Genomic DNA, 19,141 nt, shown 5'->3' with positions numbered 1-19,141 from the left:
TAGCATGTGAAATGTTTTCAATGTTGTTCGAAATTCTTAGTGTGCTACCCAAAGATGATCAGTTTACTATCAATGGTAGAACCGATAATTTGCTGATGACTAAATTTTCCTTTTTCAACAATTGAAATGAAGGAAAAGTGAGGCATCTGTTGAGAGAGAGCAAGAGTCAACATCTTGGATCTTAATTTTTGAAGAATTCTGTTTCTGCTTGACTCTGTCTGTCTCTCTCTCTGGACAGAAAGATCGCAAATGGAATTCAATCCAGAGAAGTGTGAAGCCATGCATTTTGGGACATCAAACAAGACAAAGGATTATACAATAAGTGGGACAATACTGAGAAGTGTAGAGGAAGTGAGAGACCTTGGAGTGAATGTCCACAGTTCCCTGAAGGCAGCAGGACAAGTTGATAAGATGGTTAAGAAAACATATTAAATCCTTTGATTCATTAACTGAAGCATTGGAATATAAGGGCAGGGAGGTTATGCTGGAACTATATCAAACATTTAGTTACGCCACAAGTTGAGTATTGTGTGCAGTTCTGATTGCCTCATTACAGAAAGGATGTAATTGCATTTAAGGGGGTACAGAGGAGATTTATGAGGATGTTGCCATGACTGGGCAATTGCACCTAGAATAGGCTGCAGTTGTTCTCCTTGGAGCATGATTGAAATGGACAAAACTGAGGGGTCTGGATAGAGTGGATGGAAAGGGTCTAGCAGAGAGGTCAGTTATGAGAGGGCATAGATTTATAGTGTTTGGTAGACAAATTTGAGGGGAGATGAGGATAACCCTTCTCGCCCAGAGGATGGCAGGGATCTGGAACTCACTGCCTGAGAGGGTAGAGGCAAAAAGCCTCAATTCATTTAAAAAGTGTCTGGATATGCATCTCAAGTACCATAAACAACGGGGCCAAATGGCCTCTTTCTGTCATAAACTTTCTGCGATTATATAATGCTCAAGTTACTGGCTTAAAGTGCATAACAATGTGCCATAATCAATAAACGGCAGCTCAAAGTAATTGAGTAAGGTAAAGGTTACAATTAAAAAGATGACATAGCACTAAATAAGCAGGCATCATGATATTGCATTGTAATCATAGTTTTCACTGTGTATTGTATCCATTTAATTCTGTTTTAATTGTCGAATTAAAAATGCAAAACTTGTGGCACCAAAATAATCCAACAATAAGGATTAGAATGGTTTCATACTAAAATTAATTATTCCTTTACTGGAGGTGCAAAAGGCATGTGCAGTACAAATGAGGTAAAAATGTTTCCTTTTTACAAGTGCATGCCTGTGTCTTATATTTTGAGCTTGACCTTGAATTGTTTTCTTTATATTTTTGGCCCAGCTGGTAACCTAGATTTCTTGTTTTTCCTGAGAGCCCACTTGCATTATTAAAATTCAGTTCACTCCAATTAATCATCTGTTTTAACAGATTCAGTTCATTCTGCACCTACAGTTTGCATTTTTAAAAAAATATCGGGGGTCTCCATTAATTCAGAAAAATAGTGTTTCTGCAAATTTCTTCAGGAAGCTTTCGCTTGGAACGTTGAATTAGTATGATGGCCCATGTGCTTTTGGGGCGGGGGAGCTCTACATTTTATAGGGGTGGTGCTCCTTTTAAGAACTAGGGTTCTCTGCAGATGAGTTCATTTTTTTTTAAAAAAGAAGCAACTTGCTTCAAATAACTGTTCATGTGAGCAAGCCTTGTCTGGGAAATCAACAGCAGAAATTCAAAGGGTAAACAAAAAAAAATTACAGGGGGAAGTGCATTCTTTTGTGGGGTTCTGTTTTCACGTAGTTTAATTTAGAACAAGCTGAATGCAGGGAGCGTCGTTATCAAGCAGAAGACAGTTGAAATTCTCTGTGCTGGCACAAAGGATTTAAAACTCTTAACTGAAGCACTACTAACAGCTAGACTTCTAGGATAGCCAACTGAGAAGACCGATGCACGACTCCAGAGTTAAATAGAATGAGGACAGTTCTGGCTCGAATGTTTAAGATGCTAGTGATGCCTGTGTTGAACTGGGAGTCTACAACCATGGGATTGTTCGAGGAGATTTGATGGGAACAACCTTACTGGAAGTAAGTGGAAGGCCCAAGAAATCTCAGCCTTAAACAAATCTTTGAAACATTACTTGGAGCAAGTGGTTAACCATCCATTCTTTTTAACTTGAGCTATTAGGAGCGTAGGTCAAATGGCAGTAGAAGGAAATGTAAGTTTTTTTAAGCGTTCATTCATGGGATGTGGGCATCATTGGCAAAGTCAGCATTTATTACCCATCCCTAATTGCCCTTAAAATGACAGTAAGCTGCCGCCTTGAACTGCTGCAGTCCATGTATTGTAGGAATACCCACAGTGCTGCTGGGAAGGGAGTTCCAGGATTTTGATCCAATGTCAGTGAAGTAATAACATAGTTCAAAGATTATGTGACTTGGAAGGCAACTTGTGGTTTCCCATGCATTTGTTGCCCTTGTCCTTGTAGGTGGTGGAGGTCGCAAGCTTGGAAGGTGCTGTTGAAGTTGGTGAGTTGCAGTGCATCTAGTACATGATATACACTGCTGCCATTGTGTGTCAGTAATGGAGAGAATCAATGCTGAAAGTGGTAGATGGGATGCCAGTCAAGCAGGCTGCTTTGTCCTGGGTGGGGTTGAGCTTCTTGAGTGCTACTGGAACAATACTCATCCAAGCAAGTGGAGCGTATTCCATCACTTGATTTGTATCTTTTTTTTCGTTTATGGGATATGGATGTCGCTGGCTGAGCCAGCATTTGTTGTCAATCCCTAATTGCCCTCCATTTCAGAGGGCATTTGAGGTCAACCACATTGCCATGAATCTGGAGTCACATGTAGACCAGACTGGGTAAAGACGGCAGATTTCCTTCTCTTAAGGACATTAGCGAATCAGATGGATTTTTCCGACAATCAACAATGATTTCATGGTCATCATTAGACTTTTTAATTCCAGACTTTTTTTTATTGAATTCAAATTTCACCGTCTGCCATGGTGGGATTCAAACCCCGGTCCTCAGATCTCGGGATTACTAGTCCAGTAACAATACCACTACACCACTGTCTCCCCTTGTGAAATAGAGTCGGGAGGTGTCATGACTTGCGTATGCAGCCACAATGTTTATATGGCTGATCCAGTTTGTTTTCTGGTCAATGGTAACCCCCAGGATGTTGGAAGTGTAGGATTTAGTGATGACCATGTCATTGAATGTAAAAGAGTTGATTCTCTTGTTAGTTGAAGATGGTCATTGTCTGGCACTTAACAGGCATGAATGTTACCTGCTACCTTCAGCCTAAGCCTGATTATTGTCCAAGTTTTGCTGCATGCAAATATGGACTGCTTCTGAATGTGGTGCTGAATGTTGTGCAATCATCAGCAAAATCCCCACTTCTTAACTTATGACTGAGAGAAGGTTACTTACTAATCAAATAATCAAAGATGGTTGGGCCTAGAAGACTCACCTGAGGAGCTACTGCAGCAATGTCCTGAGAATGAGATGACTGACCTCCAACAGCCAAAACCATCTTTCCTTAGGCTTGGTATGACTCCAACCGGGGGAGGATACCCCCCCCCCCCGATTCCCAGTGACTTCAGTTTTTCTAAGGCTCATTGATGTCAAGGGCAGTCATTCTTACCTCACCTCTTGAGTTCAGCTCCATGGTCCATGTTTGTCCCAAGGCTGTAATGAAGTCAGGAACTGGCCCTAGCAAAACCAAAATTGAAGAATGGAAGGTATCTTCAATGTGAAGACAGAACTTCATCTCCACGAGGGCTGCCACTCCTAATGATGCTATCATGACAGATGCATTTGTGGTAAGTAGATTGATGAGTATGAAGTCAGGTACGTTTTTGCCTTTATTGTTGGTTCCCTCACCACCTGCAGCAGACCCAGTATAGAAGCTACGTCCTTTCGGACTGGACCAGTTTGGTCAGTAGTGGTGCTACTGAGCCACTGTTCATGATGGACATTTAAAGAGCCCCAACCAGAGTGCATTCTGAACCTTTGCCACCCTCAGTGCTTTTTCCAGTTGATGGTCAATATGGAGGAGTACCGTTTCAACAACTGAAGGGTATGTGGAAAGCAGAGGAGATTTCCTTGCCTATGTTTGACCTGATGCCATGAGACTTCATGAGGTGTAGACTGAATGTTAAAGACTCCCAGGAAGACTCCCTCCCAACTGTATACCACTGTGCTGCCACCTCTGATGAGGCTGTCCTGCCGATGGGACAGGACATAACTGGAATGGTGATGGTGCTGTCTGGGACATTATCTGTAAGATATGATTCACCAAGTACAACTATAATGGGTGTTGCTTGAATAGTCTGTGGGACAGCTGTTCCAATTTTGACACAAGCCCACCAGATGTTTGTAAGGAATATTTTTTAGAGGTGACAGGGCTGGGGTTGCTGTTGTTTCCAGGTGAGGTCCTTTCATTCTTTTTAGATTTTTCAGCAGTTTGATGCAACTGCTTGGCTTGCTAGGCCATTTTAGAGTCAACCACATTGCTTGGTTTGGAGTCATAAGTAGGCTATACCAAGTAAGGATGGCAGATTTTCTTCCCTAAAGGACTTGAGTGAACCAGATGGGTTTTTACGACTGTTAACAATTGATTGATAAAAATCAAATTTAATTTAAATTCCACCAGCTGCCATGGTGGGATTTGAACCTATTTTAGCAGAGCATTAGCCTGGGCCTCTAGATTACTCGTCTAGTGACAGTACCACTATGTCACTGTAAGGGGAGGCAGTAATCTTAACTCTGTTCATAGTACTTCATCTTTATGTTAAACAGGCAGTTACATTAAAATAGTTATTAATATTTATGTTCAGTTTTTGTGTAGTTAAATTCTTTGGTTTTTAAACAGTGAACTGTGTGGCTTAATTATTTGAGTAAATACCTGGCGGATATCCAAAAAATATTACTTTTTTCAGTTGAGATTACAGCTGGCCATTCAGTCCCTCAGTCCTGTTCTGCTATTCTGCTAGATCAAGGCTGATTCACACCTCTTCTCTCTTTACCAAAGACAGATCAACATTTCACAACCCATTATGTAGAAAAATACTATCTAAAAGGCCTAGCTCTAGTTTTACGATTATGCACAGTTGTTTTTGGTTTACCTATCAGAGCTTCCTCTATCCAATGTCTGACCTGTTGAATCCATTTTAAATACCTCAATTTATTCATCCCTCAACCTTAATTCAAGGGAATGTAAGTTTAATATGCTAGTGAATTTGCTCTTTATCCCTTTCAATACTTTATCCTTCCTGAGATTTGGTACCCAGAACTGATTGTCGTATTCCAGATGTGATTTGACCAAGGCGCTCTGCTTTTTATAAGCGTCACTTGCTTACCTTTTTGTATTGCAACCATTTTGAGATAAAGACCAACATTTCATTAGCCATTTTGGATTACTCTCTGTACCTGTGCACTTGGGTGATCTGTCTAATTGGGCCACTTGTTATGGCCATTGTTATCCCTTTCTTTGCCCATTCGCTACCTTGCCCTGCTTAAACTACCCTTGCTCTAATCTAGGGTGCATTTTTAGCACAAGCCACCTTTTCAAGCTATAAGTTTAAAGCTGTATCTGGAGAACCCACTGTCCATCTTAACATTACCACTACAGCACTGTCCCTCTGAAACTATATTGCCGTTCCTTCACTATCACTAGTTGTAAAGCCTGGAACTCTCTCCCCATCTGCACTGTGAATGTACCTACATCGTATAGATTCAAGAAGGTGTCTTGCCACCACAATCACTTCCTCGAGAGCAATTGAGGATGGGCGACAGCAGCGGTTTCTGTAGTGTAGTGGTCATCACATGCACGTCACACGCGGAAGGTCCCTGGTTCGTAACCGGACCAAAACACTCTTCTCGTTAAGGGTCAGGGAGTTTGCATGATTTCAGTTTGTTGCTGAATATTATCTGAATCTAGATATTACAGCGATATTAAGAGTGGCACAATGGTTAGCACTGCTGCCTCAGAGTGCCAGGTACCTAGGTTCAATTCCGGCTTTGGGTGACTCTGGAGTTTGCACATTCTCCCTGTGTCTGCGTGGGTTTCTTCCGGGTGCTCTGGTTTCCGGGAACGCTCCAAAGATTTGCAGGTTGGGGGCTAAATTGCCCCTTAGTGTTAGTGGAGTTAGGAGTATAGGGGCTGAGTAGGATTATTGTTGATGCAGACTCAATGGACCAAATGGTCTCCTTCTGCACTGTAGGGATTCTGTAATTCTATGACAAGTGTTGGCCTCACCAGAGATGCTTGCAATCTCTGAACAATCTTTTAAAAATTCCTTACGACGAGATTGGTAGCAGCTTATTTGACCCTACATTGACTGAATATCCCCTCCATTGCAAAGTCTGCCCACTTTTCCCTCTGTGACATTGTGCATTTCCATTCCTGCCTTAGCTGGTGAAACCTTCATATGTTGTGTTCTTGGATCTTGCTGTATGCAACTTGGTGGTTGTGTTTCTTATATTGCCACAGTTGACTATCCTTCAAGAAGTAGTTCATTAGCTGAGTTTGTGAAAGGCAGTATATAAATGCATTTCTGTCTTTCTTTCATTGAACTTTAGCAATTTAGGCTTAAGCTGAGAAATTTCTTCTCCAAACCCACCAGCCTCCACATCTCTCTTTTAAGTTCCTTCTTAAAGCATATTTCTTTGATCAAGTTTTTGGTTATTCCTGCTATCTCTTTCTGTGGCTCTGCCAATTTTATTTCTGGTTATTTACACACAAAACTCATTGAGACATCTCCCAGATTAAAGGTGCCATACAAATGCAAGTTGTCGTGGCTGTTACTGCTGGGAACTATTAGGAACAGAGTCAGGCTGACAATGTTAGAGATTCACAAAGGGAAATGCCAAAAATAGCAATGTCGCTAAAGGAAAATATGGAAGGAGGAAACAGTGAGAGAGACACGGAAGCACGCAATGAAGAAGTAGAGATTGGGATATAAGGCAGACGGTTATGGAGGGAATGTATTTATTTTGCTTTTAATGAAATGTGTGATGAACATTTAGGAGGATTTGCTGATACTGGCATGGTTTCCAGAAAATTGTCATTCAGATTTATTTAATTTGAAATGCATCAAGCCAATCAAATATCTAGTAGAGCCAATGTCTGTCATAAGAGATTTTGTGCATGATGTATGTTCTAAACTTTTAAACTTATGCAACATTGTTTCTGGGCTTCCGCCAAAGTCAATAGTATTTGGTTCTAATGGTCTGTTTATTAGCAAGTCAATTGAGTATAACCAAAGCATTAACTATACCAAACAGGTGAAATACAGCATATTGGTGGTCAGAGTAGATGTGGTGAAAGATGACAAACTACGATTATTACATGAAAGATATATTGGTCAAGTGTACTTTTAAAAAGGATTATTGCAAGCAATTGAATAATCTTGCGTACAAGTGCCATTTTAAAATAGTTTTTTGTGATTACCAGCGCAAAATACACAATTTTATACATCAGTAGAATGGGACTCTGGATTTTAAGTAATAGGTAAATTTAATCTTTTTTAAATTTCTGCCCACAGTGATTAGAGACGTATGTAGAAATTATTTTAAAACAGGAAATGACAAAAATACATCGCAGATCTGTCTGCATCTTTAAAGTGCAAAGAGATGTAAGCATTTTGGGTAAAACTTCATCAGATTTGTCTTGCAGTATTTGCAGACTTTTTTACAAGCCAAAAAAACATTCAAGTTCTATTTCAAAAGTTAGACATATTGGATTTATATTGCACAGTATTCTACATTTAATGGGTTATTTTCCAAAAGTAGAATGGATGTACAGTTCTGTGATTTGTGTACTTTTATAGAACGAGTACTTGAGAAACTCTTTGATTTATTATTGTCATATGGATTAGTATACAGTGAAAAGTATTGTTTCTTGCGCACTATACAGACAAAGCATACCGTACAAAGAGAAGGAAAGGAGTGCAGAATGTTAGTCATAGCTAGGGTATAGAGAAAGATCAACTTAATGCGAGGGTAGGTCCATTCAAAAGTCTGATGGCAGCAGGGAAGAAGCTGTTTTTGAGTCTGTTTTGGGCTTCATTCGCGACCCTTTGTAGTTTCTTGCGATCTTGGACAGGAGCCAGACCAAACTGTGATACAACCAGAAAGAATACTTTCTATGGTGCATTTGTGGAAGTTGGTGAGAGTTGTAGCGCACCTGCCAAATTTCCTTAGTTTCCTGAGAAAGTAGAGGCATTGGTGGGATTTTTTAACCATAGCATCCACATGGAGGGACCAGGACAGGTTGTTGGTGATCTGGACACCTAAAAACTTGAAGCTCTCTACCATTTCTACTTTTCCCCATTGATGTAGCAGAGGCATGCCCTCCACTACATTTCCTGAAGTTGATGACTATCTCCTTCGTTTTGTTGCTCATTTGTTCATATGGTGTTACTGTGTCAGAGTGCAGTTTAGTTGATTCTGTGACTTGGTCAACTTGTAGTACTGGCTGACGGAAGGACATATCAGCAAGTGTAGTTTTATCTTTTGTATATGTGCTTCAAACATACTTCTCTCCTTGTACGTACAGTGGGCATAAGCATCGACAGTTCTTTTAAGCTTTCATGTTGCATTGTCACTGAATTAGAATGTTTACTTTGTGTCAGGGCATGTTGGGAAACAGAATTTATGTTTGCACAGCCTGTTGAATTTTTCACTGTCCAAACTTGCAAGTGACATGTGTAAATGAAGTACATGCCTTAGTAACAGTGGGATTTGTACTTCTGAAAGCCTAGAATTTGAATGTACGCCATATTGGTTTCTCTCTTTGTAAGAAAATTAAACTCATTGTCCTACTTGCAATTTTTAGATGAATGTGAATTTATTCCCTTAGTTGTCTTTAATGTTGCGTTAATACAATGAATTTTTACCATGAATGGATTATCAGAAGAAAGCCATGATCTTATATGGAGAAATGTGTGTGGTGAGGTGAAAGTTAGGCAGTTGTATTAGAATAAACTGATAAAATTAGGAAGATTTTTTCCTTAAATTTTAATTTTATCCATTCAGTATTATATGTTGTCAATTTAACCATCCCTTCCTTAACACACTTTCACTAATTTCACAGGGTAAAATAAGATGCATCCACTTACTTGACTCCATTATTTTCTCATTTTCCCTTTATGAAATTGTTTGTATTATTGGAATTGTCTTCATTATTAAATGGATTTTAATAAATGTAATCAGCATGTCAGTATGTAGATCTGTAAATATATTGTGTTATTTTAAAGTGATGATAATGACGTAGCTGAATACTCAAATCCGTATGCTAACCTTGTGCAATTGTTGTTTTCTAGGTACCGGAGAAAGTGGCAAGAGCACATTCATCAAACAGATGCGGATCATACATGGGAGTGGATATTCAGATGAAGATAAAAGGGGTTATACGAAGTTAGTCTACCAGAATATATTCACTGCCATGCAGTCCATGATCAGAGCCATGGAAACCCTTAAAATTCAATACAAATATGAGCAAAATAAAGTAAGTTTGTAATATGCAGAGTGACTGCTACTACTTGTTACAGTAATTTGTGTTCAGTAATCAGCCAACTTCATTGTTTGCCATTAATAGTCTAAAGTTTGCCTATCATTCTGTGATGTCTATTTAACAGGAGACCATTTTCTTAAATCATCCATTCTTCCACTTTGTAGAAACAAAGCCCCTTTGGTGGGGAATGACTGAAGGGCAAAGTTGCAGGCAGGCTGATAGCAAACTTGCTCCCAGGTCCTTAAGTAATGATTTTTCTAATTCGCTGCTGGGGGGTATAAAAAATGGATCTGAAAATTTTTCCACTGATCCCCTTTCTACAGGACAGGGGTACTTTACAGCACCCGAGTGCCTTATCAACTTGACTGAAATCATAAACATGTTTTGCCAATAATTAACGTGTGGCTAATAGTTCTAATTCATTTGCGATTAGCATTTTGCACCCATCTTGAAACAGTAATCATTGAAACTGGCAACTGAATTGTAGTTGGCTACTTCTTTGCAGAGAAAACATTTGCAGGACCACTTGGGAATGGGGCCAGATGAGTTGCTCTTGCAGAGAGCTGGCACAGGCATGAATAGCCAATAGGCTCCTGTGCTGTAACCATGCTGTGATTCTGTGACATTGATCTCGCAGCTTGTTAACCACTTGTTAATCACTGGCCCCAGGAGGATACCTGCAAACATTACCGTAGAGATAGTGTGTAGATTATAGTTAGGGGAGGGAGGCAGTAGCATCGTGGTAGTTTCATTGGACCAGTAATCCAGCGACCCAGGGTAATCCTTGGTGATCAGAGTTCAAATCCCACCATGGCAGGTGGTGAAATTTGAATTCCATAGAAATCTGAAATTAAAAGTTTAATGATGACCTTGAAATCATTGTCGATTGTCGTTAAAAACCCATCTGGTTCACTAATTTCCTTTAGAGAAGGAAATCTACCATGCCTGGTCTGGTCCACATGTTACTCCAGATCCACAGCCATGTGATTGACTCTTAAATGCCCTCAGAAATGGCCGAACAAGCCAGGCAATTAGGGTAACAAATGCTGGCTAAGGCAGCGACGCCCGCACCCCATGAATGAATAAAAATAATCTGTAATTTAAGGCAACAGTAGCTGAATTGCTTTTGTTTTCTTATTAATCAATATTGTTTTGGTTAGGACTTTTCAAATCCACTTTGATGTAGTTGTTACAAGGCTGGTGTTTATTGCCCATCGAAAGTTTCCATGAGAACGTGATGATGGGCTGTTTTCTTAAATCACTGAACAGTAGCTTGTTAGACAACTCCAAAGAGCACTTTAAAGAGTCAACCTCAGTGTGGGATGTCTTAATATCCATCCCTACAATGCACTAAGTTTTTTTTTCCCCCTAAAGGTCCATAGAACCCCTACATTGCAGAAGAAGGCCATTCAGCCCATCGAGTCTGCACCGACTCTCCAAAAGAGCATTCCAGGCATCCCCCCACCCTATAGCTGTGAACCTACGCATTTACCTTGGCTACCCACCTAACCACCACATCTTTGGACTGTGGGAGGAAGCCAGAGCACCCAGAGGAAACCCATGCAGACATGGGGGAAATGTGCAAACTCCACACAGACATGTCACCCAAGGCTGGAATTGAACCTGGGTCCCTGGTGCTGAGAGGCATCAGTACTAACCACTGTGCGTCATGTGGGTATATAGCACATGGTAGGTTGTTGCATAAGGTTAAATCTCACAAGATCCAAGGTGAGGTAGACAAATGGATACAAAGTTGGCTTGATGACAGAAGGTGTTTGTAGAGGGTTGTTTTTCAAACTGGAGGCCTGTGACCAGCGGTGTGCCTCAGGGATCAGTGCTGGGTCCACCGTTATTTGTCATTTATATTAATGATTTGGATGAGAATTTAGGAGACATGGTTAGTAAGCTTGCAGATGACACCAAGAATTGTGGCATAGTGGACAGTGAAGAAGGTTATCTAGGATTGCAATGGGATCTTGATCAATTGGGTCAGTGGGCTGACGAACGGCAGATGGAATTTAATTAGATAAATGCGAGGTGATTGCATTTTGGTGAATCAAAATAGAGCAGAACTTACTCCGTTAATAGTAGGGCATTGGGGGGAGTTACAGAACAAAGAGATAGTCATAGAGGTTTACAGCATGAAAACAGGCCCTTCAGCCCAACTTGTCCATGCTGCCCTTTTTTTTTAAAAACCCCTAAGCTAATCCCAATTACCCGCATTTGGCCCATATCCCTCTATATCCATCGTACCCATGTAACTATCTAAATGCATTTTAAAAGATAAAATTGTACCCGTCTCTACTACTACCTCTGGCAGCTTGTTCCAGGCACTCACCATCCTCTGTGAAAAAATTGCCCCTCTGGACACTTTTGTATCTCACCCCACTCACCTTAAATCTATGCACTCTAGTTTTAGACTCCCCTACCTTTGGGATCTAGGAGTACAGGTTCATAGCTCCTTGAAAGTGGAGTCACAGATGCACAGGATGATGAAGAAGGCATTTGACATGCTTGGTATCATTGGTCAGAACATTGAATACAGGAGTTGGAACATCCTTGTTGAAGTTGTACAACAGTAAGAAGTCTCACAACACCAGGTTAAAGTCCAACAGGTTTATTTGGCAGCACTAGCTTTCAGAGTCTCAGGCTCCATCAGGTGAGTGAGGACTTGTGTTCTCAAACAGGGCATATAAAGACACAAACTCAATTTACAAGATAATGGTTGGAACGGGTAATCAAGTCTTAAAGGTACAGACAATGAGTGGAGAGACAACGCAGACGAGCAGACGAGACAACTGAACTACGCCATCTGCATGCACACCAAGAACAGGAAACTTGAGAAACTTGGCATCTTCAGCAGCAACCAAGCCTCCCCCGGTATCACAGTAGAAAACAGTACAACTGCAGGGAAGTTCATTGTCAACTTGTCGGACTACACACTTCAACCAGACGAAATCGAAGTTCTCAGCCGAGGGCTCAATTTCTGCACCACCACTAAAATGGACCCCATCGGTCTCACAGCAGACACAGAGGAATTCATCAGGTGAATGAGGCTGCAAAAGTTCTTCCACAAACCCCAAGAGGCCAACAGCAAACACAATGAGACAGCCAATGAACCGGAACAGCCGACAGAGGGATCCGCGGTGCAGCAACCGTAGAGGAAAGAGTCGACTTGGACTCCTCCGGAAGGCCGCTGCCCTCGACTCGACATGTATGCCCAAGCCATCAGAAGATGTGTCAATGCCAGATTCATTAGCCGCACTCACAAGACAGCCCTGAACGTCACCCAAGCACAACACAATGCCATCCGCGCTCTCAAGACCAACCGCAACATTGTCATCAAACCAGCAGACAAAGGAGGGACCATCATCATACTGAACAGAATGGACTACTGCAAAGAAGTGTACCGACAACTGAACAATCAGGAACACTACAAACGGTTACCCGCAGATCCGACCAAAGAACATACCCGTCAACTCAACAGACTGATCAAGATCTTTGATCCGGACCTTCAGAGCACCCTCCGTGCTCTCATCCCACGTACTCCCCACGTTGGAGATCTCTACTGCCTCCTGAAGATACACAAGGCCAACAAACCCGGCCGTCCCATCGTATCGGGCAGTGGGACCCTGTGAGAGAACCTCTCCAGCTACGTCGAGGGCATCCTGAAACCCATTGTACAAAGAACCCCCAGCTTCTGTTGTGACACTACGGACTTCCTACAGAAACTCAGCACACATGGATCAGTTGAACCAGGAGCACTCCTCGTCACAATGGATGTCTCGGCATTCTACACCAGCATCCCCCACGACGACGGCATTGCTGCAACTGCCTCAGTACTCAACGCCGACAACTGCCAATCTCTAGATGCAATTCTACAACTCATCCGCTTCATCCTGGACCACAATGTCTTCACCTTCAACAACCAGTTCTTCATCCAGACACACGGAACAGCCATGGGGACCAAATTCACACCTCAATATGCCAACATCTTTATGCACAGGTTCGAACAAGACCTCTTCTCCGCACAGGACCTTCAACCGATGCTATACACTAGATACATCGATGACATTTTCTTCCTTTGGACTCATGGTGAACAATCACTAAAACAACGATTTGATGACATCAACAAGTTCCATCCCACCATCAGACTCGCCGTGGACTACTCTCCGGAATTGGTTGCATTCTTGGACACACGCATCTCCATCAAGGACGGTCACCTCAGCACTTCACTGTACCACAAGCCCACGGATAACCTTACGATGCTCCACTTCTCCAGCTTCCACCCTAAACACATTAAAGAAGCCATCCCCTATGGCCAAGCCCTCCGTATACACAGGATCTGCTCAGATGAGGAGGATCGCAACAGACACCTACAGACGCTGAAAAATGCTCTCATAAGACAGGATATGGCGCTCGACTCATCGATCGACAGTTCCGACGAGCCACAGCGAAAAACTGCACCAACCTCAGAAGACAAACACGGGACATGGCGGACAGAGTATCTGTCTTCGTCCAGTACTTCCCCGGAGTGGAGAAGCTATGACATCATCTCCGGAGCCTTCAACATGTCATCGATGAAGACGAACATCTCGCCAAGGCCATCCCCACACCCCCACTTCTTGCCTTCAAACACCTGCACAACCTCAAACAGACCATTGTCTGCAGCAAACTACCCAGCCTTCAGGAGAACAGTGCCCACGACACCACACAACCCTGCCACAGCAACCTCTGCATGACATGCCAGATCATCGACACGGATGCTATCATCTCACATGAGAACACCATCCACCAGGTACATACTCTTGCGACTCGGCCAACATTGTCTATCTGATACGCTGCAGGAAAGGATGTCCCGAGGCATGGTACATTCGGGAGACCGTGCAGACGCTACGACAACGAATGAATGAACACCGCTCGACAATCACCAGGCGGGAGTGTTCCCTTCCTGTCGGGGAACACTTCAGCAGTCATGGGCATTCAGCTGCCAATCTTCGGGTAAGCGTTCTCCAAGGCGGCCTTCATGGCACATGACACCGTAGAATGGCTGAGCAGAAACTGCTAGCCAAGTTCCGCACACATGAGGACGGCCTCAACCGGGATCCTGGGTTCATGTCACACTATCTGTAACCCCCACGACTTGCCTGGACTTGCAAAATCTCACTAACTGCCCTGGCTGGAGACAATATACATCTCTTTAACCTGTGCTTAACCCTCTCTCCACTCACATTGTCTGTACCTTTAAGACTTGATTACCTGTAAAGACTTGCATTCCAACCATTATCTTGTAAATTGAGTTTGTGTCTTTATATGACCTGTTTGAGAACACAAGGACACTCTTGCCTGGTGATTGTCGAGCGGTGTTCATTCATTCACTCACCTGATGAAAGAGCCTGAGACTCCGAAAGTTAGTGCTGCCAAATAAACCTGTTGGACTTTAACCTGGTGTTGTGAGACTTCTTACTGTGCTTACCCCAGTCCAACGCCGGCATCTCCACATCATGGCTACCATCGAAGATGTACAAGACATTAGTATGGCCACACTTGGAATACGGTGTACAGTTCTTGTCACCCAATTATAGAAAGGATATTATTAAACTAGAAAGAGTGCAGAAAAGATTTACTAGAATGCTACCGGGACTTGATGGTTTGAGTTATAAGGAGAGGCTGGATAGAAGGGACTTTTTTCCCTGGAGCGTAGGAGGCTGCGAGGTGATCTTATGGAGGTCTATAAAATAATGTGGGGCATAGATCAGATAGGCAGTCAACATCTTTTCCCAAAGGTAGGGGAATTTGAAACTAGAGGGCATAGGTTTAAGGAGAGAGGGGAGAGATACAAAAGGGTCCAGAGGGGCAATTGTTTCACACTCAGGGTGGTGAGTGTCTGGAATGACTGCCAGAGGCAGTGGTAGAGGGTACAATTTTGTCTTTTAAAAGCATTTAAACAGTTACATGGGTAAGATGGGTATGGAGGGATATGGGCCAAACATGGGCAATAAGGAATAGCTTAGTGGTAAAAACCAGGCGGCATGGACAAGTGGGCCGAAGGGCCTGTTTCCATGCTATAAACTTCTATTAAAGAAAAAATACAAAAATTTAAGATCTTTCCGGTCAGTTTTATTTGCAGATTTTTCCAAATTGAATTCAGTCTTCAACTGCATTGGTGGGATTTAAATTCTTGTTCTCTCAATTATTAGTCCAGTAACATAACCCACTGCACTTGTACCTTCTAGTTGCATAACCTAAACATTTATTGTTGAACTATTTGAGTATAATATTTCAGTCTTCATTGCATAACTGTAAGGGAAGTTTTAAAAATTTTGCCAAACAGCTTTAAATTGTACTCTGCTATTGAATAGTCATATGATTCAAAGAACAATACAGCACAGGAACAGGCCCTTCGGCCCTCCAAGCCCGCGCCGCTCCCCGGTCCAGGATTGAATCCTGAATCCAGGATCCCCGCCCAATTTTCCAGCCTATCTACATACCAATATCCTATCCACCGAGCTGTCCCCCACAGCTACGATGCTTTGTTCATTACAACCTATTAACTCACCCCCACCCCCCCATTCCAGACCATGTGATCTCCAGGGAGAGGCGAAAACCCAGAGTGAAAAACCCCAGGGCCAATATGGGGAAAAAAAAATCTGGGAAATTCCTCTCCGACCCCCTGAGGCGATCGAAACGAGTCCAGGAGATCACAATGGCCCTGATCGGAAAATGCTTCCCAACCCTAGTCATTTCCACTTCCACGAGAAACAAGGAACAATTAGCCCGCGCCGCCCCCTGGTCCAAACTAGACCACTCTTTTGTATCCCTCCATTCCCACTCCGTTCATATAGCTGTCTAGATAAGTCTTAAACGTTCCCAGTGTGTCCGCCTCCACCACCTTGCCCGGCAACACATTCCAGGCCCCCACGACCCTCTGTGTGAAATATGTCCTTCTGATATCTGTGTTAAACCTCCCCCCCTTCACCTTGAACCTATGACCCCTCGTGAACGTCACCACCGACCCGGGGAAAAGCTTCCCACCGTTCACCCTATCTATGCCTTTCATAATTTTATACACCTCTATTAAGTCTCCCCTCATCCTCCGTCTTTCCAAGGAGAACAACCCCAGTTTCCCCAATCTCTCCTCATAACCAAGCCCCTCCATACCAGGCAACATCCTGGTAAACCTCCTCTGTACTCTCTCCAAAGCCTCCACGTCCTTCTGGTAGTGTGGCGACCAGAACTGGACGCAGTATTCCAAATGCGGCCGAACCAACGTTCTATACATCTGCAACATCAGACCCCAACTCTTATACTCTATGCCCCGTCCTATAAAGGCAAGCATGCCATATGCCTTCTCCACCTGTGACGTCACCTTCAAAGATCTGTGGACTTGCACACCCAGGTCCCTCTGCGTCTCTACACCCTTTATGGTTCTTCCATTTATCGTGTAGCTCCTCCTTACATTATTCCCACCAAAATGCATCACTTCGCATTTATCAGGATTGAACTCCCTCTGCCATTTCCTTGCCCAAATTTCCAGCCTATCTATATCCTTCTGTAGCCTCTGTTCCTCACTATCTGCAAGTCCTGCCAGTTTTGTGTCGTCCGCAAACTTACTGATCACCCCAGTTACTCCTTCTTCCAGATCATTTATATAAATCACAAACAGCAGAGGTCCCAATACAGAGCCCTGCGGTACACCACTAGTCACAGGCCTCCAGCCGGAAAAAGACCCTTCCACTACCACCCTCTGTCTTCTATGACCAAGCCAGTTCTCCACCCATCTAGCCACCTCCCCCTTTATCCCGTGGGATCCAACCTTTTTCACTAGCCTACCATGAGGGACTTTGTCAAACGCTTTACTAAAGTCCATATAGACGACATCCACGGCCCTTCCTTCGTCAACCATTTTGGTCACTTCTTCAAAAAACACCACCAGGTTAGTGAGGCATGACCTCCCTCTCACAAAACCATGTTTGCATTTGCATTTGTAATAACTCATCGTGCCTTCCATAGACTTCTGCCATTTGCATTGAAACAAGGTGGTACAGTAATGTCAACATATATTTGTACTTTGCAAGGTCCCATAAACAGCAGTAGATAGAAACATAGAAGATAGGAGCAAGAGGAAGCCATTTGACCCTTCGAGCCTGCTCTGCCATTCATTACGATCATGGCTGATCATCCAACTCAAGAGCCTAATCCTGCTTTTTCCCCATAACCTTTGGTCCCATTTGCCCCAAATGCTATATCCAGCTGCCTCTTGAATACATTCAATGTTTTGACATCAACTACTTCCTGTGGTAATGAATTCCACAGGCTCACCACTCATTGGGTGAAGAAATGTCTCTTCACCTCCGTCCTAAATGGTCTACCCCAAATCCTCAGACAGTGATCCCTGGTTCTGGACTCCCCCACCATCGGGAATATACTACCTGCATCTACCCTGTCTAGTCCAGTTAGAATTTTATAAGTCTCTGAGTTCCCCCTCATTCGTCTGAACTCCAGCGAAAACAATCCTAACCTAGTCAATCTCTCCTCATACATCAGTCCCACCATCTCTGGAATCAGCCTGATAAACCTTCACTGCACATCCTTCCTCTTTCGCTACACCCTAGCTATGACTGTAACACTACATTCTGCACACTCTTGTTTCCTTCTCTATGAATGGTATGCTCTGTATAGTGCGCAAGAAACAATGCTTTTCACTGTATGCTAATACATGTGACAATAATAAATCAAATCAAATCCTCAGAAAAGGAGACCAAAACTGCACACAATGATTAATATTTGTCTAATGGTGACATTGGTTGGGGATCCAATGTTGGGCAGGACGCAACTCGTGCTTGAATAGTGCCCCTCTTACCCCTGAACCACAAGACATGCAGGCATCCAGAGGATGACACCACCTGGTGTCAGCCTAGATTGCGATCAAGTCCGAGAACAGAGTTTGATCAAGCAACTGAATAAATAATCATGGATGTACTGTCATTCTGTCGCAGAATGTGTTCCTAATTGTTGAAAACAGAAAATTGAAACACACATAACCAGGAATCACATGTGACACTCAGCTAGTAACCATTCTGAAGTTCTTGCAATTTTTTGCAACTAATATTTTGATATGGTTACTGAGAGCTGCTGCTGTTAGCCAGTTTATCATCTGTGCTGATGTTTTTCATGTGGCATATACAACAATAGAATCTTTAATGTAGTGAAACATCTTGAGGCGCTTCACAGGAGGATTATAAAACAAAATTATGACACCAAGCCACATAAGGATATACCAGATCAGATGACCAAAAAAAAGCTTGGTTGTGAAGAGGCATGTTTTAAGCAGCTGCTTCAAAGAGGAAAGCAAAGAAGAGAGACCGAGAGATGTGGGGAGTAAATTCCAGAGCTGAAGGCATGCCACCAAAAGTGAAACAATTATATTTCGGAGTGTACAAGAGGCCACAGTTGAAGTGAAGATAGCTGAGGGTTGTGGAACTGGAGGAAGTTGCAGAGGTAAATCGTGGCATGGCCATGGAGGAATTTGAAATGAGAATTTTTATTTAAAACGTTGCTTGACTGGGAGCTGCTTTAGGTTAGAAAGTAAAGAGGTGATGGGGGGGAAACAGAA

General features: G+C 42.8%; 1 protein-coding gene across 1 annotated transcript in view; it reads left to right on the top strand.

The window, feature by feature from the left end:
• The window catches only part of LOC144479504 (guanine nucleotide-binding protein G(q) subunit alpha), a 130,401-nt gene that overhangs the window by 68,352 nt on the left and 42,908 nt on the right, over positions 1 to 19,141 (top strand). Inside the window, exon 2 of the mRNA XM_078198235.1 lies at positions 9,335 to 9,519. Coding sequence (XP_078054361.1) covers positions 9,335 to 9,519 — 185 coding nt within the window. The remainder of the gene's footprint in view (positions 1 to 9,334; positions 9,520 to 19,141) is intronic.

The sequence above is a fragment of the Mustelus asterias genome, chromosome 26 (genome assembly GCF_964213995.1).
Source record: "Mustelus asterias chromosome 26, sMusAst1.hap1.1, whole genome shotgun sequence".
Taxonomy (NCBI): domain Eukaryota; kingdom Metazoa; phylum Chordata; class Chondrichthyes; order Carcharhiniformes; family Triakidae; genus Mustelus; species Mustelus asterias.
Note: the sequence above shows the minus strand (reverse complement) of the source record. Positions and strands in the feature narration are given on the sequence as shown.